The sequence below is a fragment of the Panthera leo genome, chromosome D2 (genome assembly GCF_018350215.1).
Source record: "Panthera leo isolate Ple1 chromosome D2, P.leo_Ple1_pat1.1, whole genome shotgun sequence".
Lineage (NCBI taxonomy): Eukaryota > Metazoa > Chordata > Mammalia > Carnivora > Felidae > Panthera > Panthera leo.
In genome coordinates this window covers 30,737,901-30,765,721 of record NC_056689.1, presented here as the reverse complement: position 1 = coordinate 30,765,721, position 27,821 = coordinate 30,737,901, and the positions used below count along the sequence as shown (strand labels likewise).

The 27,821-nt window shown below is 51.2% G+C and overlaps 1 protein-coding gene across 4 annotated transcripts in view; it reads left to right on the top strand.

The window, feature by feature from the left end:
- Positions 1–2,728: 2,728 nt before the first annotated feature.
- LRRC20 (leucine rich repeat containing 20) overlaps positions 2,729–27,821 on the top strand; it is a 92,013-nt gene continuing 66,920 nt past the window's right edge. For all 4 annotated transcript variants that reach the window (XR_006194425.1, XM_042908127.1, XM_042908128.1 and 1 more), the window contains exons 1-2: positions 2,729–2,794; positions 8,347–8,491. Coding sequence is in view for 3 of the 4 variants with exons in the window: in XM_042908127.1 (XP_042764061.1) it covers positions 8,410–8,491 (82 nt within the window). In the remaining variant the exon portion in view is untranslated. The remainder of the gene's footprint in view (positions 2,795–8,346; positions 8,492–27,821) is intronic.

Below are 27,821 nucleotides of genomic sequence, written 5' to 3'. Positions count from 1 at the left end.
GAGATAGCATTTTACCAATTCACTGTGTTGAATGAGATCAGTAAACATCACGACTGAAAATCTTAGCACTGCCGATCGATATTGACCGAGCACCCACTGTGTGCTGGGTATCATGGGAATATTTATTGAGCACTGCAGTAGAATGCAAAACTAGCCTTGATTCTCTACCTCCCCCTGTAACCATGTTCCTTGCAATGTGACATTGCTGCTCCGGCCATCAGAAGATGGAGTCTATTTCCCTGCCCTTGAACCTGGGTTGGACTTGTGACTTGGTTTAGTCAATACGACTATGGAAGTGTTGTTTATGCCAGTTTTGAGCCTAGACCTCCAGAGACCTTCCTTGCATGATTCCACTCTTGCTCTGGGAACCACGTGGCTGTGTGTTAACCAGCCTGGGCTAGCCGGCTGGTGGATGAGAGACCTGTGGCCCAGTTACCTCAGTTGAGAGTGAACCATCTCCCCAGAAGCAGAGGCCTCTGGCTGTCTAGCTACTCTCCCCAGATGCATCAGGGAATCCAGCTGAGACCAGAAGAACTGCCCAGTTGAGCCCAACCTAAAATGCTGACCCGTAAAATCACGAACTAAATAAATATTTATTGCTTTAAGACACTCCTGCCTTTTGCCGTGTTTTATTAGACAGGAAAACAAAGTGCTGACTGATATAAGCACTTCCCGTGTGCCAAGCTCTGGTTGATTTGAAATCAGGCAGAGTCTTGGGAGAAAAGACTGGTGCAGAGATGGCAGAATAATGGGCATGGTGCCGTAAGTGCAGAAGATGTGGTGTCTGAGCTGGGCAGGAGTCTTGCCCATGTAGAGTTGGAGGGTCCAGGATGAAACTCCTGGGAGATAGGACTGAGTATGATAAGGCACGAATATGGGATGCCTTAGGCTGGGACCATCAGTCAATGGCATTTACTGAGACCTTCCTTACTATGTGCACAGAAGCACTGCACTGGCAATCTCAGATCTGTGTATGGCCTGGCAGGGAAGAGTAGACATCCACGTGTGGAAATTGGCCAGAGATGTAAGGCTGGTGGCTTTTTTTTTTTTTTTTTTAAGTAAGCTTTATGATGATACCCAACATAGGACTAGAATTCCTGACCCCAAGATTAAGAGATGCATAGTCTACCGACTGAGCCAGCCAGGTGCTCTGTAAGGGTGGTTTTAAGTGAAACAAGTGGCAGGGTCTGCTTTGTCCAGAGTAGTAAGGATCTTGGCTTGGGCAGAACAGGACTTGATCCAATTATTATTTGTATCTTGTACCTGGTTTGTATGTGGCAGGGATAGAGTGATGACGAGTTTGGGGAAAGACTTCCATAGACAGTCTTCCTGAGAAGGAGTCAGAAAACATGGCCACTCAGGCATCCACCTGAGTGGTAACCCCTTGAAGGCGGGTCTGTGTCTGTTTGCTCTTGACATACCCTGAGACACAGGATCCTGCATACACAAGGCATTCAGGTTGAAAGACTTTCTTTGGAGGCATTTCTCCTCCCCTTCCCTTTATTCCTACTCATCCACTGTATTAGTTTCCAAATTGCCACAAACTGTGTGACTTAAATATGTTTTCTCATAGTTCTGGAGGCTTGAAGTCCAAAATCAAGATGTCTGCAGAGTTACTTCCTTTCTTGCTTCTTCCTACCTTCGGGTCCTTGCCCACACAGTCCTTGGGGTTCCTTGGCTTGTAGGCGCATCACTCCCATCTCTGCCTCTGTATTCACATGCCCTTCCCCCTGTGTGTGTCTGTCTTTTCTGATCAGAACACCACTCACACCCTACTCCAGTATGATTTTATCTTACCTAGTATCTGCAATGATCCAAATAAGGTCACTTTCTGAGGTACTGGGGGTTAAGACTTCAAGATACCTCTTTTTGGGAAGACAATTCAACCCGTAACATCCATCAAGACCCAGGGGAATGTGTGTTCCTTATCTGACTGCCCCAGTCCCCGGAGGCCGAGTTAAATGTTCTTTCTTCAGAACTCCTACATATTTAATACACGCTTTTAGAGCATTTGACATGTTGATCATTGCCATGGGTTGAGTCAGGAGCCTCGCTTCTTTGGTCGTCTCCATAGTGCCTTGTAAAGGGTATATGGTGAGTCCTCCATAAATAAAGACCTGTGAAGCAGCCACCTTTCCCTGAGCTGTCATGCTCAGCGCTGCCCGCAACATTTCATGTATTAATCCTCACAGTGACTCCTGTAAAGTATTTATGTATTTTAATTCCTACTGTATAGAGGAGAATGCTGGAATTTAGAAAGGTGAGCTAACTTAGTGCAGCCACAATGGTCTCTAACAACCCGAATGGGCAGCTTAAGTCATCACATGAAAAGTTTTCTATCCCCCCATCTTCACGTTTCTCAAAGTGCCCCTGATCTGGCTAATTCAACTCTATTCTGTCGAGAAGAATCTGGAGTCCTATTTATTGATTTCGGGGTCTGTGCGACGCGTTCGAACCGTCTACACCCACGTTCGTTGTTTTCCCTCCAGAAGCCACACACAAAGCGGATCCACCCTGCGGACGAGAGCGCGCGGGCCGCTTTTCCGCGCGCGCCGCTCCTGGGCGCAGCGTGAGGACCGGCTCACTGATTGGCTGCGCGCGGCCCGGGCCCGCGGCCTGCTCCCGCCCCGGCATCTATGCCCGCGCGGCGATTGGCCGAGCGGTCGTGCGCGCAGAGCCCGCGGTCCCGCGCTCCGCGCCCCGCCCGCTCCAGCGCGCCGCTGTTGCATGGGGCGCCGCCGGCGGCCGAGGGAGCGTGACTGCGCTGCGCAGGGCGCTAGGAGGCATTGTCGCTGTAAGTGGAGCAGAGAGCGGCCCAGAACGGGTCCCCACGCTTCGTGCCCCGCAAAGTAAATGTAGTCTGAGGCTGAGCGCTGGAGGGCTGGGGGCGAGAGGGAGAGAAGTGCCCCCGTTTCTGCAGCGTCCTCACCCCTCCCCCAGGTCACCGGGTGGAAAGAGCAGCGGTGCATCAGCTGCGGCTTCTGCAGTGCCAAGGGGCCCGGCGACGTGCCGGCTCCTGTTTGCAAACTGCTGCTGGACCCCGGTTGGCTCGCGGGAGTGGGCGCAGCGGTGGCAGGGAATAGGGAGACCGGGGAAGCGGTGCCGGGCCTTGGTCCCCGCGGGAGGCGCCCTTGCCGGTAGAAGCTGTTGTGTATTTCGTTCCTGAAGCAGCGTTTTCTGGGCTTGCTTCCGTTCTGAGGGCCTGCAGACGCCTGCCTCGGAGCATGCCTCCTGGCCTCCGGGCAGCGCGGGAGTCCTCGGCCCTCGGCTAGCATCAGCGTTCCCCCACTGCCTGCTTTATTCTCCCAGTCCCCGCCTGCCGCGCGAGCCGGGGGCCGGCGACGAGGAGCCATTGGCTGCGGGCGCCGGGGGGTGGGGTAGACGAGTGAGGCGGGCCCCTTGTGCCAGGCGCGGGGACCCTGGCCTGGCCCCGGCGCACACTCCTTAGAGACGCCGTCCTAGGATGCCTAGGTGCCCGGAGCAGAGCGCGCACGGCGCTTCGAACCCCAAGGCTCAAAACCAGGCGCCGGCCCGTCCCGCTCATGCCCCAGCGAACTGCTTTCCCTTGGGTGGAAAAGTGGGTCAACCCTGTCCAGGTCTCGAGGGCTTTTGGGGCTATTTGGATACCATCCAGCCCTCAGCCTCTCACCTTCCCACCTGCTCCCCCGCTTGGCGTGGCCGGAAGGACCCGCAGGAGCCAGCGGTGGGGAAGCTTGCACACATGGCTCAAGAGGCTCGAGTTGCCCTTAGGAGCGGCTGCCAGGCTCTAAAGTTCCCAAGTGACCACACCAGTAACTAAATATAGGAGCAGCTGGTGCGGAAGGGGTGTCGCAGCAGCTCCTTTGCAGGGATCTCGGGGCTCCAGATAAGGTAGTATTCTCACTGGTGATGACAGGAGCCCCAGCAGCAGGCTGCAGTCAGGGTTTAAGCAAAAATCCTCCCTCCTCCAGCCTTGTCTCCCGGTGAAGCTAGGTTATAGATCCAGGAGGGCCTGTTGCCAGCTCCCACAAAGGAAGACAACTTTTCTGGCATTCAGTTTATTATATCCCAACTTACCGTCTGTACTTGTTCAATCACCGACTCGTCATGCATCAGTGTGGGAAGTGCTTAAGGTTTGCAAAGACCTTTCTAGAAAGTTATATCTCATTTACTTTTCAAAACCCAGCAAGGGAGGTGGAATTTCCGTTTTACAAATGCGGCTGCTCACAAACACTGATAACTTTCCAAACTCTGGTCTTAGGCTGTCCTCAAAAAACTTTCCCTAGCTCACTGCAGAAAAACGGAGGACAGAGTTCTAGGAGGTCCTACAGCTCCCTCCCCCAGCAGTCTGGGGACAGACAAATTGGCTACCTGTCTCCCTCTTTCTCTGATCTCTTTGGGTCCCTTTGCTCAGACCATGTCTCTCTCTCCTTCATGCAGAGGGCACACATGTTCCTTGGGCCTGGCATCATGGCCCTGCCGGCATCTGGCTCATTCTTCCTTTTGTCACTAAGTTTCTCCTAGTCAGGGGAGGCTCATTCTGGCCCATGCCCTGTGTCTGTAACTTGACTCCCCCTGTGTGGGCCTTTTAGGAGGTGCCCAGAAGATATTTGCTGGATTTAGACATTTCCTGAGACTATGATGCGCACTCTGAGGAAAGGGGAGCTGGGGGTGTATGGAGAGGAATGTGTTGCTGGGGTAGCAGCAGCGAGTATGGCTTTGGACCCTGTGCTCCAGGGTCTCCACGATTTGGAGCACTTGCCTTGAAATTAGCTAAGGCTTCCCTGCAGTCCCTTGGGGACACTCTGACTTCCTTCTACCATCACCTCTGCCTGTGGGGTTGGCCAGATGCCTCAAGGAGCCCAGACTTGACCCTGTGGGGTTATCCTGGGGTCCTGTGGGTGGGTTCTGGTTCCAGGAGGGCTCCCTTGCATGCTGATTGCTTCCACTGGCCAGCATAACATTTCTTTTGTAGGATTGCAAGAGATTTGGTGGCCAGAATGGGGCTGACATGCAGATTTTGGCTGACTCATGTTGTTTATATAGACAGGGGCCCTGATACCCTGGGGGCAGCCATGCCTAGGGGCCTTTGCATTCAGTTAGAAGTAGGTCCTTAGCTCTCTGTGCCACTTATGTGACCCAGAAAGTTTCCTATTTTTCTCGAAAACAGAAAACAGGAGCAACTTTATTTTTATCTCTACCTCCTTTTTGGGGTTGTTATATGCTAAATATATCTTCCTTTTTTTTTTTTTTTTTTTGGTCAAAGAGGACTAGTATTGGGTTGGATCTAAAGGGAGCAGTCAGTGAAGTTGGACAACCTTGCAGTGCCCTTTTAGGGACCCAGTACAGGCTCCCATCATCCCATCTGGTCTTCCCTCAGTCTGGGCCCGTTGCTCCCATCTTGGGCCTTATGCCATACCTGGCCCTGCCAGGCTCCTATTTCACAGTCCTTTCTGTGCCAGAGGGACAAGCCTTTGTCATCTGACCTGGGAGAGGGACAATCAGCTGGACTTTATGAAGGAATTCTCCCTTGAGAGGGGAGGGGAGGTGAGGGGAAGGGGGTTTCCTGGCCAGTTAGTGAGGGTGGCGATTTTAGGCAACAGGAACTTCTTGGAGGTCTAGGGTACATCTGTGCTACCCAGAGCATCCTCTGGATTGTACGGGGCCCTTCCTCCTAGTTACCTGCTCTGCCTCCCAGACTTTGCAGGTCACTCCTGTTCCTGCTTTGATGCCCATTCTCCGACCCACACCATAGAGTGTCTTAGCTTGCCACCAGGGGTGAGGTTTTTAATTTGACTGGTTTTCATCAGTGGGCTCAATGGCCTATGGCACCCCCGCCCTGTCCCCACCTTACCTGGTGACAGCTAGTAGAATTGTAAGTATAGGGCCTGGTTGAAAGTAAATCAGCCTAGGGAATCCCACTCAGGGCTAGCACAGACCCTGGGCGGCTTAGAGATCTACCTTCTCTTGCCCTTGTGCCGTGTGGCCAGGATTGCCTCGGTATGTTTCCTAGAAAGCTCTCCATGAAAATCACAAGTCAGAGCTCTATCCTGTATTTCTGTCCTCTTCATTCTTATGCCCTATACCTTAGTGGATGCTCAATACATGTTTGTGATTATTGATGACAAATACTGGAGATAGGGCAAGGAAGGAACATGGGACAGTAGGAAGACTCCTAGGCTGGGATTAGGAGGCCTAGGTTTCTGTTTGCATTTAGCTCATTTACCTCCCTTCTGGGACCCTCAGTTTTCCCATTCATAGGGGTTAGAGTAAGTCGCCAAGACCCCGACGACATTGCTATGACTCAGGCTTAAGGGATGGTCCTAAGGGCAGCATGGTGGAAGTGTTGGGTTTAGTTTGCCATAGTCACCACTATTCCTCACTGTCCCACCCTGGCCCGCCTTACGCAAGTTGCCTACCTAGCACTTGTAGGCATTTGACTATAGGACCCTTCTCATTTAGACAGTGCCTTAGATTTATTATAAGAATCCACTGGCTTGTATATAGATCTGAAACCCAAATGGTGGCTGTTGATCATCATCATCACCACCGAAGGATACTAACTAGGCATCTGTATTCAGCATGTGGTATAAAATGCAGGGGGAGAGCACGGTGTAGATCTGCTCCCTGCACACACACAGGCTGACTGGGGAGACAAATATGTATACTGTAAAATGCTCATAAACAACCCAAGTGGCTTGTGCTAAGACCTTAAGTGCTGCTGAAACTCAGAGGGAGGAGAAAGCACTGAGGGCCAAGGCAATCAGGGAGGACTTCCTGGAGGTGGAGAGGGAGATTCTAGTCATTCCTCAAAGATGAGTTCCACTGAGTTGTTTGTTCAAAGTCACATGGGTATGAGACTAGGATTAGAGGCCAGTGTCATGTCTGCATGTGTACTGTTTTATCCTCTTTATAAGTTGTTCAGACCTACATGTCCTGGGCCCTGGGCCCAGGAAAGATGTATGTATTTCTGTTCAGTCCTCATATGAATCCAGTGAGGTGGGTGTTACTAAGATCTCCTTCTCAGATGAAGAAACTACAGCTGAGAGTAGTTAGGAATCTTTCCCAGGGCTTCTGAACTAATAAATGGCAGAGTTGGGCACTAGACCTGTCTTCAAAAAACAGTCTTTTCCCACTGCACTGTGTGTCTCAAACCTTCAGTGTCAGCCTCCTTGGTGAGATGCACCCGTACACGGAATTCACCCCTGTCACTCAGTGGAAGGGGGGCTTGGCCAGCCCCAGCTCAGTCTTGCCTGCCCTTCCTGTGTAGCTGAGCACACAGGGCCTTTTTCATGGTGTCTGTTAGCAACTCTGAGCACTACCCTCACCCCCTTCTCTCTGTCCTCACATGCTTCTGCCTCTGATCCTCAGGGCGAGTTCATTGAGCAACCTAGCTGTCTTTGAAGCTGGGAATGGGCACTGACCTTGGCCCCAAGTTCATTCTGTCCCTGGGGTGCTGCTGCCGGTGTTGGGGGCAACTTTTGTAAAGAGGTGAGCACTGGATGTGGAGCTGGGCTGGCCAGATTGTTGCCATTTACTCTCTTTGACCTTGGCCAGGTCATCTGGTCCCTCTCTATGCCTCAGTTTCCTTCTCTGTAATAAACAGGGAGTTGGAGACCTGTCTAGTTTGCTCTTTCATGTCTTTGCCACCTAAGAATTTTGATTGTGTTCCACAAGCTTCTTTAAGCCTTTTCTCCCCCAGTGATCCAATTTCCCTTCTCTTGTTTCCTCACCCCACCCCCTCTTTTTCCTTCTGGCTCTGGCGGATAAACTCTGCACCAGGCTGATCATCAGGTCTGCTGGCTAAAGCCGTATAAAACCGTAGCCTTCCCTCCATGTTGACAGGTGGGAAGGGAATTCTTAGAGGCCACAGACCAACCAGACTGAGCTCTGACTGGTCAGACCGGCTGCATTTGCCTCTGTGTCCCCACTCCCCAGCAAGCAAGAGGGACCCCGCAGAGGTACCGGGTGAGGGGAACTGGGAGCTGGGGGACCTGTCCTGGTGGCTGTGGACAGGGCACCAGCCCAGAGCTGTGCTCCGCCTCCTCCCCTCTGCTCCGCCTGTTAAGCGAGTCACAGGCAGCACATACCTGCGCCCTCACACCCGTCTGGCCACTGTTTCAGGCGCTTGCCCTGTGTCCGGTGAGGTCACACGTGTGGATCCACCCTCTGATGGGCACATCGGCTGCTCCGAAGGCCGAGCTGCATGTGGCCTGGTGTCTGGGCCCCTCGGGAGGAAGTGAGTGGCCTGGGCCCTTCCCTGCAGGCTTCCTGCAGCCTGGGTCCCACAGGAGGGTGGATTCAGGGATGGGTCCCTGGGGGGGTGGGGGGGGGGGCGGGCGCTTCATGGCCCTGTGTCTTCCCCAGGCACAGGCCCCCTTGTGAGCAGCAGACCAGCCTGGTGGCTGGCAGCAGGACCCCCTCGCCTGCATGCTGAAGAAGATGGGTGAGGCCGTGGCCAGAGTTGCAAGGAAGGTCAACGAGACCGTGGAGAGCGGCTCTGATACCCTGGGTGAGTGAGGGCACCCTGTAGGCGGTGTGCGAAGTCAATTTAGATGTGAAATCGAAAGAGAAGAGCAAAGAGACCGTGTCCGTGTGCGCCCTCGTCACGAGGAGAAGCGTGCCGGGGAATTTCATTGCGGTCGTTGTTCAGTTTGTGTATACCAGGCCGCAGTGCAAGACTTATCATGGCCACGGACAAAGAGGTTCGAAAAACACTACATGAGGGCTCCCGCTTGCTGGGAGCCGATCTGCCTGCCCTTGCACTGCCGCTGACTCTGAGCGTGTTATGTGCCCTTGACCCAGGTGACCATAGCTGGCACTGCCGAGTAGCCCCGTGTACCAGGCCCTGTGCAGGTGCCTCATGAGTGGTGCCGTATTGACTCTGCACGGTGGCCTTGTGATAGAGCGGGCACTCGCCAAGCATGACCAGCCTTGGTTTTCAGATAAGGACGTGAGGGTCGAAGGCAAAGTGGGCTTTTCCCAGGTTCCTCAGCCTGCAGGCCCCTTTTCACGCCACCGTTTTACCTCAGTTGTGTCTTATGTATTTTTTGCTTTGACTTGGTCATGGCATTTTAGGCCAGACAGTTATGCCAAGACTTCAAGCATCTAAGCAAACCGTCCTATGTGATTGAATTCAGATATTTATTGCCTGTTCGCGTGTACAAGGATTGTGTGCATGTGCATGTGTGTGTATGTGTGTGTGTCTCCCGCTGGCATGTGTGTGCCCCCTTAGAGCCACTGACATGTTGTGAGAACCCAGAGGAGGGGAGCACACTCCTGCCTTGGGGATGACTGCATACACAGAGTGGGATTTGAGTTGGGTCTTTGGCACCCAGAGACGAATTCACAGGTAGGTCGGGATATCTGTGCCCATGCGTGTCTGTGTCTCTCCAAGGAGCGTTTCCATGGAGGTTATTGGCCGACCAACAGCCCAGGGACTGGGAAGATAGAGTATTTCTGTGCACAGCCTTTGGTCCGGCATGTCTGAGGCTCCCGGACAGGGCGTGGTAGCCCGGAAAGTGGAGGGTCACTCGGCCTTCAAGGTGAGCTAGGTCACTGCCTCTTTCAGGAAGCCCTCAGCCCTATACCATCCACCCCTGGCTCCCTTCCTCCTCTGTAGCAGTCATGCAGTGTCCCTAGAGGGCAGGGACTTTTGCCCCTGTGCCCCAAGAGCCAGAGCCGTGCCAGACGCCTTGTGCGCACATAGCATTTGCTAAACTGAGCTGAAGGGGGAGAGGCATCATCTGTGGCAGACGGTCTTGCGAGTTGTCGTCGGTTTTGGAGGCAAGGTTCTGGGGGAGGCTTCAGCTGGTGAGCTGACGGCCATAGGCCCTCAGGAAAAGCAGTCTGGATTGCTGTGCTGGCCGCTAAGGCGGTTGTACTTAGCCTGGTGTTCAAGACTCGCCACCTGTCATATGGCCTGGATTGGAATCCCCACTCTGCCACCAAATAGCCCGATACCCCGGCAGGCTGCTTAACCTCTGATTTAAGCTGGTTTTCTTCATGGATGTAACGGGGGTGTTAACTGTGCCCACCTCGTCAAGGGAGTTCAGGGGAATGGGGGGTCTGTAAGGTGTTGCCTTCGGGTAGTTCAGCGAGTCTCTGAGGACTCGGGGCGGGGCCTAAGTCCCTCTCGGCCACAAACACGCCTCCTGCAGCTGTCAGTCGGCCACCAAGCTGGGTGTCTTCACGCTGTCTTCAGATGGGGAGTTCGGTGCAAATCAGCAAGTCTCTGCAGTGAATAACCTACCCCTGCCTTAAAATGCTGCCGGGGAGAGGGACACGCGTGCAGCTCCGCCTCTTCCAGATGCGTCATGGGAGCAAGGATGGAGGGGCAGCAGAGGCGGGAGGACAAAATTCTGACTTCCTGGAGTCAGTGTTGTTAGCAAAAGGACTTTGGGAGGCTGATGTCCCAGGCAGCGCTGGGATCTCATGCATGGCAGCACCACAGAGTTGCCCCCGTGGCATGGAGGAGCCGGGGGGACGGTGCCCTGCAGCTGGGGAGCCTGGAAAGCCACATGGAGTCTTGACTTAAATGTCTGTGGACCAGAGACTGCAAATGCAGTTCTCTGTGCAGGCGAGGTGCGGATTTCTGTGAAGAGTGGCCGCCCTGCAGGGGTGCGGTGCACAGGGCGTCTAGAGTGGGATGTGCTGTGACCAGCCCCTTTGCACTGCCCGGCGCCGTGTCCGTTGGAAACCCTGAGGCAGGCGTCTGCTGCCCTGCCTGGCTGCTATGGTACTGGGATTGAAACCCTGAGGGTCCGGCCCCAGAGCCCGGGAACTTTCCCTGCCACGGTGTGTTGGGGTGGGGACCTGGGCAGTTGCTGGTCCCCGGCATTGTGCACGCTGCAAAGCTTTAGTCATCTTGGGAGGGGAGTCGAACCTTTCAGCCTTGGCTGTCTTGATTGGAGCTCCAGACTTTCACGGGGAGATGACTGTGTCTTTAAAGTTAGGGCAGACTGAGGGAGGCTGGTTTATTACCTTTTTGGTGCCCAGTGAAGAAGCAAAATGTCAGACCAGGCCACTGTGGGCACCTGCAACCCGGGCCCTTCGGCAAGTGGAGCTCATTGGGCTCCTGTGGTCTGAGGGGTCTGGGGTCTAAGCTGTCCGTATGTACTGATCATCCACTGTGTGCAGGGTGCTGGGGGGCTCCCTAGGGTTCTGTGCAGTAGAGTCACGGAGTCCCAGCCTGCCACTGTGGGACAGAGAGCAGCGAGTGACACAAGGGCTCCATGCTGGCCCTGGTCAGACACACACCGCAGGTGGTTGGAGTTCACAGGTGGGAGATGTTGCCAGGTGTTGAAGGCATCCAGGAAGGCTTTCTGGAAGAGGTGGGAATGGAAGTGGGTCTTGAAAGATGCGTGAAGGAACCCAGTGTGGTTCTCATGTAAAACAGCAAACAACCTGAAACAGCCTAAAAAACCAGCAGCGGATAATCACTTTAATAAATTTTGTTACAGCTGTACAATGCAATTTATGTAGCTGTTAAAAGTGGTGCATGAAATTTCATTACATGCTTGAATGAAGACTGGCAAATTTTTCCATATAAGATGACTTGGAAAAAAGCAAGGATCCCAGACGGTACAGACAGATACCAGTTATGTTAAATGTGTGTATACTGGAAAAAATTGAAAGGAAATAAAACGAGACACAAAATGGATGTTAGAAAATACTATTGTGCATTTTCAGAACATTCTGTGATACACATATTACTCTTTTAAGTAGCGAAGATAGATTTTAGGGAGAGGACCACCCCCTTCCCAAAAACAGATGAGAGTTATGGAGGTAGCTCCTTGTGTAAGCCCTTGGGTGTGGAATGGGCTTCTCTGGCTTCTCCCTTCTGCTGGGTTCTGCTCCCTACCTCCCCATGCGCAGGTCTGGGGTGCAGCCCTCGGATGGCTGCTCAGAAGCCGCAGGTGTATCTCTGCAGAGTGGAAGGTCCCAGTAGAGACCCGGCTGGGAGAGCTCAGTTACAGGTTCTCACCTTACTCGGATAGGTCACCCTGGAAAGCTCCACACACGCTCGGCCAGGCGCCTGTGGCTGCCCTCCGGAGCCAGGCTCGCTCCTCCTGCAACCTGATCTGGGGTTCCCAGCCCTTGTCTCCCCACTGCAGGCCTCTTCATCCTCCGAGAAGTGGGTTCCTTTCCCTCTGGCCCCTGGTCTGCCCCTCAGCTAGAGTTGAAGCCACTTTTCTCCAGCCCCTCACCTCTCCTCAGCATTTTCGATTGAGCTTGTGCAGAGTCAGGAACTCAGGCTTTCCTCTCCATCCACTCCTTGTGTCCTCAGGTTAGTTCTTTCTCTTGGTAAAGGCCTCATGCACATCTGGGCTTCGTGGGTCCTTGAACCCCTGGGGGCCTCTGTCTGACCTCACTGTTCCCTCTGGCCAGTAGACTGGCGGGCCTCGATGCCCTGCACCCCACTTCTCTCCAGGGGAGAGAACCCCAGGCCTTTGGGGATGACTTTTAAAAACTGATCCTCATTGCCAAGGAACGGGGCTTGGAAAGGCCCGGCAGAGTGTGGGAAGGGAGGGCATGGCCGGCTGGGACAGAGGCCTGACAGAGCTGGCGGGAAGGAGTGCCCAGCACGAGCTGCAGAGGAAGGAGCCAGCGTTGCCCGGGGCCCGCTGTGTGCCGGGCACAGGTGTCTGAGACCACCTTTCTGTGGTCTTTGGTACTTTCTGCCTGTGGATCCCCATCTGTGTTCATTTCACAAAAGTTCCAAGTTGTTAGCTCGGGGTGTGTGTCTGCCCCCTATCCGTCGGGGTCTCTTTGCCTGCACTTCCTCTTGGGGCTTCCATTCTGTGCGTCCCACTGTTGGTTGCACTAGTATATTTCCTGTCTCTTCCTCTCTCTGCTACATTTTGAGATCTGTCTGCTGGTTCACTATTTGCTTGTCCATCTGTGTTTAGTCTGCTCTCGAACCCCTCATTGAGTTTTAATTTTTAAGGCTACCTACTGTATTTTCAAAAGTTCTGTCTGGTTCTTTAAAAAACCTGATTTCATATACTCTGGTTTCTCTTCAGATCTGATAAATCTTTTACCTTTTCTTTTAAAAAAATCTGACTTAAGGGAATAGTATCTTATTTCTGTTTTATGTGTTTAATCTCTTTTTTTAGTTCTTTAATCATTTGACTATACTTGTCTTTTTTCATCTTTTGTACTACCTTTATCACAGGGAGTTCTCAGTGGCCCACATCTCCTGTTCCTGTTGACTCTAGCTCACAGTGGGTTGTTCTGGGTGGATCTGATATAATTTGGGACCCTATACTCCTGCCTGATGGAGCCTGGCCTGCATGACCCTGGACTGAGGGCGTGTGCTCCAGAAGAGTTGTGTTTGTTGGCAGCAGATGCCTGCCTGCCGCTGGGTTAGAAACACATCTTTCTCAGCCCAAGGGGTGTCGGGGCCTCTAGGGAATTGAATATTCAAACCCTACGCCCACCTGTGGTTTCCAAATCTCAGGGGGGTGATTTGTTTGTTGTTGTTTTTGGTTTTTTTAAAGTAGGCTCCGCGCCAAGCTCAGAGCCCAACGTGGGGCCTGAACTCACTACCCTGAGATCAAGACCTGAGCCGAGACCACGAGTTGGTGCTTAACTGACTGAGCCACCCAGGTGCCCCTGTTTTCTTTTTTAATTCAGTGCCCAGGCAAAGACAAAGCAGCATTCTAATTATGAAAAAGCGGGTCTTATCCCTAGTCCAGTCTTTCTCTGAAGGTAGTCCTTCAAAACCCCCGCTTTCCGCGGGGCTCTCGGCTTCAGCTTCCCTCAGGCAGGCCAAGCGCTGCATTCCTGACCTCTTCTAGGCCTTTCAGCCTGAGCCCCTTGGGAATGCCAGCCCTGGCCAGCAGAGCATCGGTAGCCTCCTGCCCCTGTGTCTTTGACATTCCTCTCTGACTCGTGCAGCTTGCTCTTGTCACACACCAGGCCGGGTTGCCGGCTCGTCGTTGCAGGCGTTGCGCCATTTAATCCTCACGCTGACTTTGTGAGAGGGGTGATGTTAATATCCCCACGTTACAGATGCAGAAACCAAGCCACAGACCTTTCTAAGTCCAGGGTTTCTAAGTGTTTAGTAGCACGGAGGCATTCAGCTTGCCCCTCCGCCGTGCTGCTTTTGAATTAGGAGTTCCCTTGTTTTCGAGAAGCTGGAGCTAAGGCTGAGGGCGTGACACAGGTGTTGGGAGGTGGGGCCGGTTTCATCACAGCTCTAGGTGACCCTTCCCACTGAGGACTTGGGGAAGGAGATGGGGAGAACGTGGAGCCCCTGCTCCCCCTCATGCTGGCCTCTGGCTCACACCGGTTGGAACCACAGTGGGGCCTGCCCTGTTCCTTGAAAAGGAGGAAAATTATCAGAGGCTAATATCTGCCTGGTCATTTAAGGTGTCTCCGGTGGTGATGGGGACAGCCGCCATGGGCTGCTTCTGTTTACATACAGATTCATGGAGCCCACTCTAGAGCTTTAAAGGTGACATCCCAGGGTGGGCTTGGTGACCTGCATTTTAACACGAATCCTGTATGATTCTCCCCTGCCTTGAATTTTGAGAACCAGTGGTTTATGAATTATATTCTAGAAGTTCCTTCTCCTGGTAGGTTCTGGGTGGCTGGGCAGGGAAGGGCATTGTCTGGGCTGGCCTGGGTGTGTGTGTGTGTGTGTGTGTGTGTGTATGTGTATGTGTGTGTGGGGGGGGGGAAGAGAGAAAGGGAGAGAGAAAAAGAATGAATATGAGTGTGGTGTGACCCATCCTCAGGGAACTGAGCAGCTGGGCCACGAGCTGTGAGATGGTCAGGTGGGCAGACCAAAGCTAGTGACAGAAGGGACACATCCCCCCTCTCCTACTTCTCCTGTCTCCTAGGCTCACCCCTACTTTGCTGGGGTGAGTGCTTGTCTCCTCCTGCTCCCACCAGCAGGTGGCGCCCTGTCACCAGCCGACCGTAGAGCGTCAACTGAGACCCAGGCTTGACCAGAGTGTTGGCTGGGCATGAGTGCCTATGTCCTGGCGTCCTGACGGGGCTTCCACTCAGCCCAGCTCACGTCCTGTATTTACATTCCTAGCTGACTCCCACAGGATCTGAGTTTGCAGCTCCTTTCTTGAGCAGGGGTATTTAGGAAGCACTTAAATATACTCACTAAATCTGAAGAACGCCTTCTCTCAGGTCAGATACTGCCCCTTTTTAAGAAATACCACATTGAGCACCTACTGTGTGTACCTCACTTGGAGGAACCAAGTGGCCCAGGAGTGGCCAGTGCGGAGGGGGAGGAAGATAGACACACGTATTCTCCCGGGCACACTGTCAGGGAGGGGAGTTCACGGCCCCGAGCCCAGGAGGCCGATGCTGGTGGGGATGACGGATGTGTGTGTTGCTCACCCGTCTCCTGGCCTGAGGGTCAGCCAGGCACAGGTCAGATGTGTGGAAGAGGGAGTGGGCCCTCACAGGGGAGCCCTCAGCCTGGCCGGGGCCACCTGTCCATTTGCTACGAGGACTGGAAGCCCCTGATCTGCTGTCCTCAGCTTCCTGGCTCTCAGTTGGGAAGGCAGAGTGCTATAGCTATATACATTTGATTAAAACACACAAACAAGAAACAACAGGTGTTTCATGTGCCCAGTGTGCAACACATGAGACCCAAGAGGTAAACAGTGGGAAGCCAGGCTTCCTCTGGCCCTGTCCTCTGTACCCTGACCCCTTCCTCCCTGGTATAGTGTCTTGTGGGAGCAGAGGGGGATTTGTAAGGCCCTTCTGGGGTTACATTGGCAAGTTCTGGAATTGCTAGGGGTGAGGATGGTTAGCTGGTATCCCGAGGCTTTTTCAGGACTGTTTCTAGCCCTGGTGGGAGAGGACCCCAAAGCCCAAACGGATGTGGCCCTGGTCTCTCTATTGGGGTTCCCCAAATCCCCTTCTAGAACTTTGGGAGCTCCAATGACCAGAAGTCCCACCTGCCCCCACTCTAGCCCCACGGGGGACGGATGCCAAGAGTGGGGTTCACTGGTGGGCAACCTCCAGCACAGCCAACCCGTGTCTTGGGTCCCCAGTCACTGGGGTGCTGACACCGCGGCGCCCAGAATGCATCTGAGGGGTGGATGGGCAGATGCCCTCAGCCTCTCAGGTGTGGGTGCAGAACACTCAGTGCTCCCCACTTAGTCCTCCCCCCTCATTCTTCTGTCTGCAGAAAGGAGATTGCCCAGCTGTGAGAGCTGGTCCAGCCCTGAGCGGCCTCCAGGGAGCCCCTGTGGGAGGTGGAGTGCCCTGTACAGGAAGGAGGCCATGAACATATGAAATACTTGCAGAACGAAAAATGAATCAAGCGAGGAGGACTTCTGCCTCTCCTGTCTTCGGGTGTTTATGCCCTGGGCGTTGCTTAGCGCCCGTGCTAAGGGGATTGCACGGAAGATGTGGCATTGTGGCTGAACCGTAAAGGATGGAGCAGGTTTAGGGGAGTGGGTGTGGGTCACGCATCAGGGGAAGGCCATCCTAGGTGAGGTGTCTGTGTGAGCAAAGACATGGCAGCGTGCAAGCGGGCACTTGTGACGGGGACAGCCAGGCTGTGACACGGGAGGGTAAAGGGAGCCGAGGGTGGCTTCAGATCTGAGGGCCTCGAGTGTCACCTAAAGTAGTTTCTACAGTGGAGTCCTGTTGAGGCAAAATGAACAAACCTTTAGAAACTCTAAAAGTAAGAGAGAGGGGGTGCCTGGGTGGCTCACTCAGTTGAGCGTCCAACTTCGGCTCAGGTCATGATCTCGCGGTCCGTGAGTTCGAGCCCCGCGTCAGGCTCTGGGCTGATGGCTCGGAGCCTGGAGCCTGTTTCCGATTCTGTGTCTCCCTCTCTCTCTGCCCCTCCCCCGTTCATGCTCTGTCTCTCTCTGTCCCAAAAATGAATAAAAAACGTTGAAAAAAAAAAATTAAAAAAAAAAAAAAGAAGACCATTGATTCATAGTTACCTCAGAATCTTCTGGATTATATGGCAAAGTTAGATTTGGGAGGTGGCTAAATCCACCAAGTCACTCCTACATTAGAGTCACTGGTCGATAACCCATTTTTTTTTTTTTTTTTGTCTTGAGCCATTCCATCCACTAAAATATGGTTTGTGAGCACATTGGATGTTTTGGCATGTTGCACAAGCTATAAACTAAGTTCCTCCTGTTGTATGTAGCCAGGAGCTTTCACTGGCAATTGATAAATTGCCACCTAAGTTTATAGAAATGCAAAGGTCTATCCATTGAGTGTTATATATAATGCAGGTTACATTTGAGTCAGATGGTACTTCTGGAGAGGTTTTTCCTAATGGAGGCCCCTCATAATGTATAAACACCAGAAAGAAAAAGAATATTAGAACCTGTCCAAGAGGTCATGAACATTCTAGCCAAGTTCCCGTCGGAATGAGGTACCAGGGACGTATTTGACATTATGTTAGTTACATTAGCGAGTAACCAGGATGTAATAAAGGCAGAAATGAAAGCAAACAAGTGGGTTGACTGTCTTCTAATACTACAGTTTAAAAGGAAAGGAGCATAGAAACACAGGCCTGGTCCTGAATCTTGGGAGAGCAGTCTGCCCTGATGCCATCTACTTCTGATCCCGGCTTGTGGTTCGGACGGCTCTGATGATCTTTGCGTGGCCCACTGGGCAAGGGGCACAATGATTGCCTACGCGTGAGCTACTGTAGCGATCTTTACATTCGGTTCGGTTTGCAGGGCTTCAGGAAAAGAGGGCAGTTTTAGTTCTCAAATGATTCCGGGTCAGAAAGGTGGGAGAAAAATCAAAATGTTAGCTCGGAGAGGAGGACGTTAGCCAGGCATTGGAGGACACTAGAAGAAATCAGGACCTAGTCTCGTTTGTAACGAGTAGTATTGAAATCTAATATCTAACACAAAGGTGTGTTACTGAAACGTCTTTTTTCTACAGTCACCCTGCTTTTTACCAAAAATAGCCTTAAGACGAATTTGTTTGTAAAGCAAGTCTAGTTTTAACACATTTGGCCTCATTATGTTCATAAGCACTATTGATTAGTCATATAAGTTTTTTTAAAGTTTGTTTAGCGAGAAAGAGAGAGTGTGTGCACGAGGGAGGGGCAGAGAGAGAGGAAGAGTAAAAGAATCCTAAGCGCTGATAGCGCCCGATCCCACGAACCGTAAGGTCATGACCTGGGCCGAAATCAAGAGTCAGACACTTAACCTACTGAGCCACCCACGTGCCTCGGTCATATAAGTTCACTGTAATCTGCTTTATGCAACTTTTTCTAAGGAATTTTAGATTGAACTTTTAATAGCATCTCAAGGCCAGAAGCCAAATCAAATACTTGCTGTCAGATTTTCCTGCAATACCTATAGATTTGAGTATATTCCTCTTCTCAAGGTCCCCCAAATCTTCTGAGGATCCTGCACCTGCCAGGAAGTGACATTCTTTACTTACCTGGTAAGGCTGCTGGGAACACTGTAAGCAAGTATCAGGCCACCATTTCCAAGGGGCTCCGTTGGCTTAATAAAGTCCACCTTAGTTCCTTCAAGCTGTCCTTTTTATTCATATTTTGTTCTAAGCCTTCTCTCGAAATAACCAGTCTCATTTTAGGACAGATTTTTTTTTTCCTTCATGAAAATGTATTCCCATTCCTCACACCTTTCGTATCAACAACACATCTTACATTCCTTGCATTCCGAGTTGCTTTCCTTATCATTTCCCAGCAGTCCTAATTGCATTTATCAGAACTTTCACCTTTAGAAACCTCAGACTCCAGTGAAAGCTAAGTGGTGACTGATGGCGAACTGTCTGTTCCACCAGAAGTCTTCAGATTGGAAATCTGTGGACACATTTCATAATTTCTAGAAACGTGTGTTGTTTTTCTCAGAGGACAACTTTCAGTAAAGCACAGAGCACATTTACCAACATATCCAAGTATCTTGAGTTTCTCTGCAGTCAGAAGCCCAAAGCAGGCAAACCTACATTCAGGAATCAGTGCTTTAGTGTTCTCTCTTATTTGGAAAAGACTTAGATATCCAGTGAATTCAACCCAGCTTATCACTTAACTTAGCAACCCTTCGAAGTTTCAGGTTACCAAAGATTTTGAAAGCTATAAACCTTTTTATTTATGCAACTTATTTTTAAAATTAATTAATTTATTTGTAAGTGCTCTCTATACCCAACGCGTGGCTCAAACTCGTGACCCTGAGCTCAAGAGCTCAAGAGTCATGCGCTCTTCAAACTGAGCCAGCCAGGCACCCCTCAGCCTATTTGTTTTTAACAGTTACCCATGAAAACTTCATGAGACAGACGAAATTAACCATCATTTTAAGTCATTTTCTGCTGACCAATTGCAACAGATAAAACATGAAGGTAACCAGTAAACTCAGCTGGAATAGGAGTTGATTATCTGTATTGTATTCGATGTTGGTGACTCCAAAAGACATATGTTGAACCTAACTCAAAAGACATTTTAGTTGAACCTACAAACTGAAGCTAGTTTTAATGCTGAATCTTTTCCCAGATCTGATGAATTTGAAAAACATTTGTATCAGCCTCCATCTTTCTGAGTTTTAGAATGCCCGGTTCTTATAAGTGCTTGCCCTTTAACCAATTAGATAGAGCCCTTTTACCAATTAATTTTAGCAATGCCGTCTGAAGGTAGAAAAAAATCTCTCACATTTATAACACACACGCACAAACAAGATGCGAACAAAATGTAGCCTTTGTTTCATTAATATTTGTGGAGAGGACATCAAAGGCCCGATTTCCAGATTCCTCCCTTTTATGAAAACAAATCTCATTGCAAGATAGCATTATCATTTATAGATCCATTCGTTAGTTATTTCTCTTTTTTCAGTGAGAACACGACCAGTTCTGTCCAAAGATGCCAAGAGCTGCACCAACAAACAGCCAGATGAAGCCCAGAGGGCCTCAATGGGCATTGGTCCCCCCCCCAAAAGCCAGGAGCTTCACCGAGTGACCTGAACGCCTTTCGTTTTTGGTTGCTTAGTCTTAACAGCCGGCTCTCTCTAATTGTGCTTGCTAGAAAACTAGTTTAGACATGTCAGAAGAAGCTTGTTTGGACCATCTGAACCTCAGGTTATCCAAAGTTACATTTTCCCATTTAAGTAAGCACTTACATGTGGAGGCTCCGTAAGTGTTGTACCTACAGCCTGCTGGGGTTCCTGTGAGTGGTGGTTGGTTTTCTGGGAGCTGTTCCGCTTTTGAAGCGTGACTCCCCCATTCACTTTAGTTTCAGTTTGGGAATAAGGCTTGAGAAGAATCTAAGGATATTAATTAAGTGTGGTGGATCGAGAGGGTGGTGCTTGTGAATGTCACTTTCAAAGGGGCATGATACTGTCTATTATGTGTCTCAGTCTCTCCCAGCAAGGCCTAAGACCACCGAGGGGGCTCAAAGCGTTGGATGATCAATCCTTATGTGTGTGTCCCCGGACAAGCCAATTGTTAATTACTTTATGCGATGGGGAATTCCTAGAGAACTGCTACACATCTCAAAGAATATCCTCAGACACTTTCCCCTAGGCTTTCAGTCACTGGAAAGCAGCATTTGGCCAGAAGGAGCAAGGGTCCCGTCTCTTCAGGGCTGAGTGGTTCAGTCTCTCTTATTTCTAGCCAGAAAATTGACTCAAGCCTTACATTAATAACATCAATTAGAACAATGGCAATTTAAAACAACCACCCCATCCACTCCAGCCACTCTAGGTTATTCCCACCTAAAGAACATTACCAGTAACCCTCAACAGCTCAAATGAAAGTCAGGACCATTAACTTGAGGAGGTCTGGATACCAGGAGAACTCACAGATACTCCTGTGAGGTGCCCTGAAGTCAGAGGGGTGCAAGGGGCCCTTGCTGGCGCTGAGCGCACGATTCCACGGCACCCCCAGGTGACCTTGGGCACCTTGCTCTGCTATCCCACCGTCTATGCCAGGAAATGTGGACACAAAATGAACAAGCCTTTAGAATCTCTAAAAGTAAGAGAGAGGGTTTTATTCCAGCCAAGTTAGGACAGCTGCCCGGGAAACATCCTCTTTACAGGGAAGAAAGTGCTCTGGAGAATGAACAGTTTCTACAGGGTCATGTAGTTTTTACATCTTGGAAAAACTCCAAAGATTACAGATTAGCATATAGGCAGGGATTACGAGTTTTAAAGGAATGCAGGGAGTAGAGGCACTGATCACTATCTCAAGGTCAGGATGGTTTTTCTTTTTAGGCTACTCATTTACAAAGCAGATGTACAGTGCACACGTGGTGGGCAATGAATCAAGCTTTTCAACAAAGTTTATATACAGTCGTGTTGACTGAGAAAGAAAGCTAAAGTGGCTTCCCTTGTACATCAGACCTTTAGACAGTTTTTCCCTCATCACTAGCTATGCAGGGGTTAGGTTCTCAAGACACCCTAAGAATGAAAATCACCTAGAGTCAAAATGATCCACGAATAACGATGAGCCCACACTTACTTAATGCCCACGGTGTGCTAGACTATCTCTGATATATGTCTTGTCCAGTCCTCCCTGTGAGCCTGTGATCTGTTCACCACTCAGCCTTGTGAGGTGGCTGCTGTTATCCCCGATATTCAGAGAGAGAAACTGGCACAGAAGGGCTAAGCAGCAGCTCCACGGGAGGGAATTTGAACCCAAGATCTCCAACTGCCGAGTTCACGTTCTTACCCCTGTGTTAACCAATAGCATGGGATAGACTGTTTTGACGGCTGGGAATCCGGGGAAGTCACCGGCTGTGGACAGCAGACCCATGTTGTACGGAGACACGTGCCTTCAGATGCGAGAGTCACGCTCGGCATCTGCGGTCAGTACGTTAAATGGGACCTGAGTGCCTCTGCTGTACTTGATCTGGTAGTTTCTGAGCAGGGAGTCACACGGTCCAGGTAAGGTTCGGGAGGGTCACCACTGGGTCCAAGACAGATGTGTGAGCAGCAGGAGGGAAACCAGGGAACGGCACCTTCCATGTGCCGGGCCTGTGCTGGTGTGGCTTTGTCCTGAGTGGGACCGGGGGGCAGGAGACCTGCACGGAAGGCTGTGGAAGGGGGTGCGCAGCTGATTGGTTGTGGGAGCGTGCAGTTTGAAGCCTGGTCATGCCTTAACAGAAATAGGGAGGTCTAGGCTGTTTGGAGGTGGATAAAGGGTTTCTGATGAGTTTGGGGGTCCCCCACCCCTGAAGAGGTGCACAGCAAGGGGACTGGAAATATTAGCACGGCCATCTAGAAATGGAGATTTCTGTGGAGCCTGGGAGCAACCCTGTCTGTCTCAGCCCCCACTGTAATTCTGGGGTCCCTCGCGGCCCTCAGAGCATCCTTCACCTCTCCCTCCAGCGTAGAGCCACCGACACCTGACTGCCCTAGTGTCACTGGCGCTTGAAGTAGGCTTTTTTTTGAAGGCGAAGAGAAATATCAAAATCACTTGGATAATGTGCGACTTCAAAAAATACCTGTTGGCAGAAGACTTAAAAAGTTCTGCCTCGGGGCGCCTGGGTGGCTCAGTTGGTTGGGCGTCCGACTTCAGCTCAGGTCACGATCTCGCGGTCTGTGAGTTCGAGCCCCGCGTCGGGCTCTGGACTGATGGCTCGGAGCCTGGAGCCTGCTTCCGATTCTGTGTCTCCCTGTCTCTCTGCCCCTCTCCCGTTCATGCTCTGTCTCTCTCTGTCTCAAAAATAAATAAACGTTAAAAAAAAAAAAAGTTCTGCCTCAGAGAGATAACCAAATAGAACCTTCTGTGGCATCAAGAGCTTGTGTCGCTCAAGTAGGAAAGCGTTAGCGCCCTGGTAGTTCAGCGAGACTGAGGAGTTTATGGAGATCAAATGTTTCCAGAAACGCAGCCGTGGCTCTGGCTGATGAGGCAGCCAGGGACACAGCATACCCTGGAGGGGCCTGGCCCTGGAGCTCCGACAAACCCCGGGCTGCAAATGTGGTGACTGGCTGAAACGAGTGATCTCTGCCTTCCTTTACAGGTTAGGAAATTGTGGTTTATTCCGAGAGACCAGTGTGGCTGAAGGTCATTATCTTTGGAGGTGAGGTTGAATTCAGTAGCCTTTTCACCGGCATCCGCCTCATCCTGGTTGAATGTGTTTTGCTAAGACACACGTTTTTGTCGTGCGCCAATTTATCCCCAGGATTCCTTATTCTGTCAGGTCGGTTTCGGCACACCTTTACTCGCCGTGTGCTGTGCCTGTCTATGTAACGCGCTGCAGAGGAGGGAAGGTGAGGGAGGCGGAGGGAGCTAACGACTGAGCTCTGGCAGGTGTCCCATCAGACCGGGCCCTTGCCTGTGTTTCTGCCAGGCTGTCCTTTGCCCAGATCTTTGCATCATGCCCTGCTCCTTCTTATTCTCATCTCCACTGAGTGTTGCCTCCTCTGAGAAGCCCTCCCTGACCACCCTAGGAAGTGGTCTTTGTCTCAATTACCTGGTCTGCCATTACCCCATTTTCTTTTCCTGAGAGCAGTATTCCTGCTTGACATGGTCGCAGGTATCTGTCTGTATTTACTGCTCCTCTCCCCACACGAAAGTGTAAGCTCGGGGCAGTCAGGGACTCCGTCTTGCTCACCACCATATCCTCAGACAGTGTGAGCGTGTACCAGATACTGAGGAGGTATTTGTCAAATGAATGACTGCATCTGATCTCCTCAATGGCTCTGGCCAGGCGGTGTTTTCACGTCACTCATAGAAGGGGAAAGTGAGGCTCTGTGAGCAGCACTGGTTTGCCTGGAGTTTCACAGCCAGCAAGTCTTGTCCTGGAGTGTGCACTTGAGTCTGTTGGCCTCCCGGGCCCTCTGTAATATGCCACCCCGCCTCTGTGGGACCCGATCCCTGCCCTCAGGGAGCTCTCCGCCTCGCCAGAAAGGGTGAGACAAACGGGTTACTAACTCTCACGTAAGACACAGACACGCAGAGCAGGCATCTGGACAGAGGGGCAGACACGTGACGGACAGGGGCCGGGGTGGGCTCGAGGCCAGAAGCTGAAGCTCACTTGAAGACATGAGGCAGCCTGCAAACAAAGCCTTGTAATAGGGTATTAGTGAGAGAGGTTTTTGAGGCTAAGGGAATAGGGCCAGGAAAAACACAGAGGTGGGAAAGTAAAGAGAGTTTGTAGGGAACAGTGAGCAGTCTGGCTTGGCTAGAGGGTGGGAACTTCGAGGAGTTGTATGAGGAGCTTCTGGAAAGGGAGGTCGGACCCAGATCCTTCGGTGGGAACGCCAGCTGGCAGAGGGCGGGTTCCACTTGTGGGGCATGGGGGTCCTGAAGGTTCTTGACTGGGAAGAGGTATTTGGGTGATGGGGATGGAAGCCTGGGGCAGGGCGCAGAGCCAGGGAAAGGGGCTCCTTCGCAAAGGAACAGCCGTGGTCATCGTCAAGGTGGATTCCAGGGTTCAGGGCTGATTTCAGGTAACAGTAAGACCTCATTAGTTGGACTCATTACATATTGGCCGCAGAGGGCATGGTTCTTGCTGTGAACTCAAATATTAGGACAGATACTAGCTCACCGTTTACTGCATTCCCCAAAAGGGCCCCGGACCCCCATTTTACAAAGGGAGAATCCCAAGGCAAAGCTTTCTCGGTGGTGAAGGTATAGTTAAGTTCAGAAGTGTTTGCCCAGCTCAGTGCCAGGCCTGAGGGGTTGTCAACATACCTCTCCTGTCAAGTTCACCTCACATGGGTCCCAGATGCAAGTCTGCAGATGTTTACCAGTTGGGAGAGGATGATCCAGGACAAGCACTAAGGCAGGTGTCCTGAAGTTAGAGGTGAGGCATCCTTCCTGGGGGAGGTAGGGCTGGCCAGCCCAAGGATTTGTGGGGGCAGAGGAGAGAGGGAAGGGTGTTCCGGACTGTGGGAATGGCACGAATGAAGCCCAGGTAGTGAGCGAGCTCCACGACTGGCAGGTGGGTGAGGCAGGGTGTGCAGGCTGGAGGACAGGCACTGGTGTTTGACGGAGTCAGATGCTGAGCACAGATGCTGTTTCGAGGTGTTTGCTGCCCTTCCCTGAGTCCATTCGTCCAGCCTGTGACTTCCAGAAGCCCAGTTACCGCTCAGAGAACTCATTCCTTACAGGGTGGATTCCTCATCGTCTCAAACCCTGAGCGATTGTTTGGGGAGGAAAGGTGAAAACTCAAGTTAGTCAGTAACCATGCAGCTCTATTGTCGTGCAGTCCTGTTGTGCCCTGGGCCCTGCCTTTGTGGGTAAGCGCAGTCTCCCCACTGTCCACCGCAGCCCCCTCACCATCTGCCCTGCTCAGAAGTGGGCTCCGGGCGAGCCGAGTTGTCTGGAGTCTCCCCACCCCCAGAGATGTCCACCTGTACGTGTGTGCTCCTGCCCCGTGGCCAGCGCCTCAGCCGTGGCAGGGATACCACTATGTCGGATCCAAGGCTTCTGTGCCCGGCAAGTCAGACCAGGGAAATGTCTTCTGGGACGTGCACTGGCCCCTACTGTGGATGAGGCACTGGGCTGGGCGCTGCGGGTGTTGGGGACGATGGGAGGGCGCTAAGGACACTATTTTTGCCAGCAAGAAACAAGTGCGCACCTCCCTTCAACCATGTTGCAGGTGACCTTCACAGTTCTTGCCATGTCGGAGGGCCAGCTGTCCTCTTCCGTAGGTGGAATAACGTGGTCGACTCTGAAGTCGGGCTGCCCTGATTGGAAACCTCGCTCTGCCACTTGTTAGTTGTGTGACCTTGGGCAAGTTACTTGATCTCTGTGATCAAGTTAAGTCTGATCTCAGTTAAGTTTCAGTGTTCTCGTCTCTAAAAGGTCCTCACTTTGTAGAGTTGTAAGGATGAAAATTATGTTATCCCGGTACATGTTGGAATGGAGGCCAGCATATACTCAGTGCTATAAAAGTATTAGTCGTGATTATGTTACTTAACGTTTTTCTTGAAAGGAAATTAGCTCAATACAATTTAAAAAGGCCTTTATATCATTACTACAAATGGAAAATCAATATAATTTTTCATAAATAGTTGATAACCATCAAAATAAATATGAAAACAAAACGCCATTATGAAATCTTAGGTATATGTGTTGGCTCAAATCTGCTCCTTCGTTGAAAAGGGGGTAAAGCAGGGGTGCCTGGGTGGCTCAGTCGGTTGGATCCGCGTCTGACTCGATTTCGGCTCAGGTCGTGATCGCACAGTTCATGAGATCAAGCCCCACGTCGGGGTCTACGCTGACACTGCGGAGCCTGCTTGGGATTCTCTCCCTCTCTCTCTGCCCCTCCCCCCCCCCCATAAAATTTTAAATAAGTTTCAAATAAAGTTAAAAAATAAATAAATAAAAACAAATAAAATGAAAAAGGGGGAAAGCAAAGATGAAAGGGGTGATGACCAGCTCTGGACTGAGAGTTTGAAATAGGAATTTTCACCACCTGGCTCATTGTCATTTGTATTGTGATTACCATCCAAATCCTGGTTCTCAAAGAAACAATATCAGCATCGCCAAGAAGTTCATTAGAAATGCAGATTCCTAAAAAAAAAAAAAGGGGGGGGGCACCTGGGTGGCTCAGTCGGTTAAGCATCCGACTTCGGCTCAGGTCATGATCTCATGGTCCGTGAGTTCGAGCCCCGCGTCGGGCTCTGTGCTGACGGCTCAGAGCCTGGAGCCTGTTTCAGATTCTGTGTCTCCCTCTTTCTCTGACCCTCCCCTGTTCATGCTCTCTCTCTGTCTCAAAAATAAATGTTAAAAAAAAAAAAAAAAAGAAATGCAGATTCCTAGGGCCCACCCCAGACCCGCAGATTCAGGACAAGACCTCCAGGCGATTCATGGGTACACTGTTTTCAGGAGTCTGGTCGGTAGTCACCAATTTTGTGTGTTCCACACATGGAGAGAAATGAGCCAAGTTCATTCTTTGTATTTTACACATGAGGAGCTTAAGGTTCGAGTGACCTGCCCGAGGTGACTTGATGAGTTAAGGGCAGTGGCATATCAGAATCCAGGTCTCCAGACTCACTCTGCAGGGCAACATCCTCAGAAGAAGTCAAGCTCCACCCCATCTTTACTTAGTGTGTGACCTTGAACAAATTCTTAACCTCTCTGAGCCTTAGTTTCCTTATCTGCAAAAGGAAACTGATAACAGCGCCCTCCCTCAGAGGTGGTTCTCGGGATTGTCCAGAGAGGGTGCTCAGTCGGTGTTGGCCGCTGCTATCTTTGCAGAAGACTTCAGGGCCTGTCCAGCCTTCTCCAGGGCCTGGCTCAGCGTGTGGCCTCTGCTTGGGCCAGGTATGGTTGCTTCAGAGGTGTTGGTGACCACACCGTAGGCATCATTGTGACTGCTGTTTCTATTCCCTTTTGTCTCAACATGTTGGCAGTGAGTTATCTATTAAATTAAAATAATTTAATATCTCAGACGGTTACTGTGTGTCATTTGGTTGTATTCCGCGTGGGATTCATTTGCTTCTGATTTTAATTAAATATAGGTCTTTGTTGATTGGCTCGCTTGCCAGGAAGACGAGGGGTTGTTTTGACAAGTCCCAGGCTCTGCAGCACCATGCACGGTTGTCTCCTTGTTGTGAGGCTGTTCCAGCAGGGGATGGCCAGGCCTCCCTCCTGCGGCCAGGCACGGGGCTGAAGCCCATGCCTGTAACGGATTCCCACATAGAAGCGGTGTCTACATGCCCGCAGCAGCACCTTCTGTCCCTTGAGCGAGGCCACCTGCTGCCCTCCGCGCTGAGCCCCTCGAGGACATTTTATTTCCTGCTCAGAACAACCCTATTAGTTAGTTGGGTTGTCTTGTTCTCATTTTTTCTTAACTGAGGAATAATTCGTATTCGTCAAACCCTCCATTTTAAAGTGCAACATTCTGTGGTTTTGATCAGATTCACCATCACCACCGTCAATTTCAGAACATTGTCGTCACTCCCGAAAGAAACCCT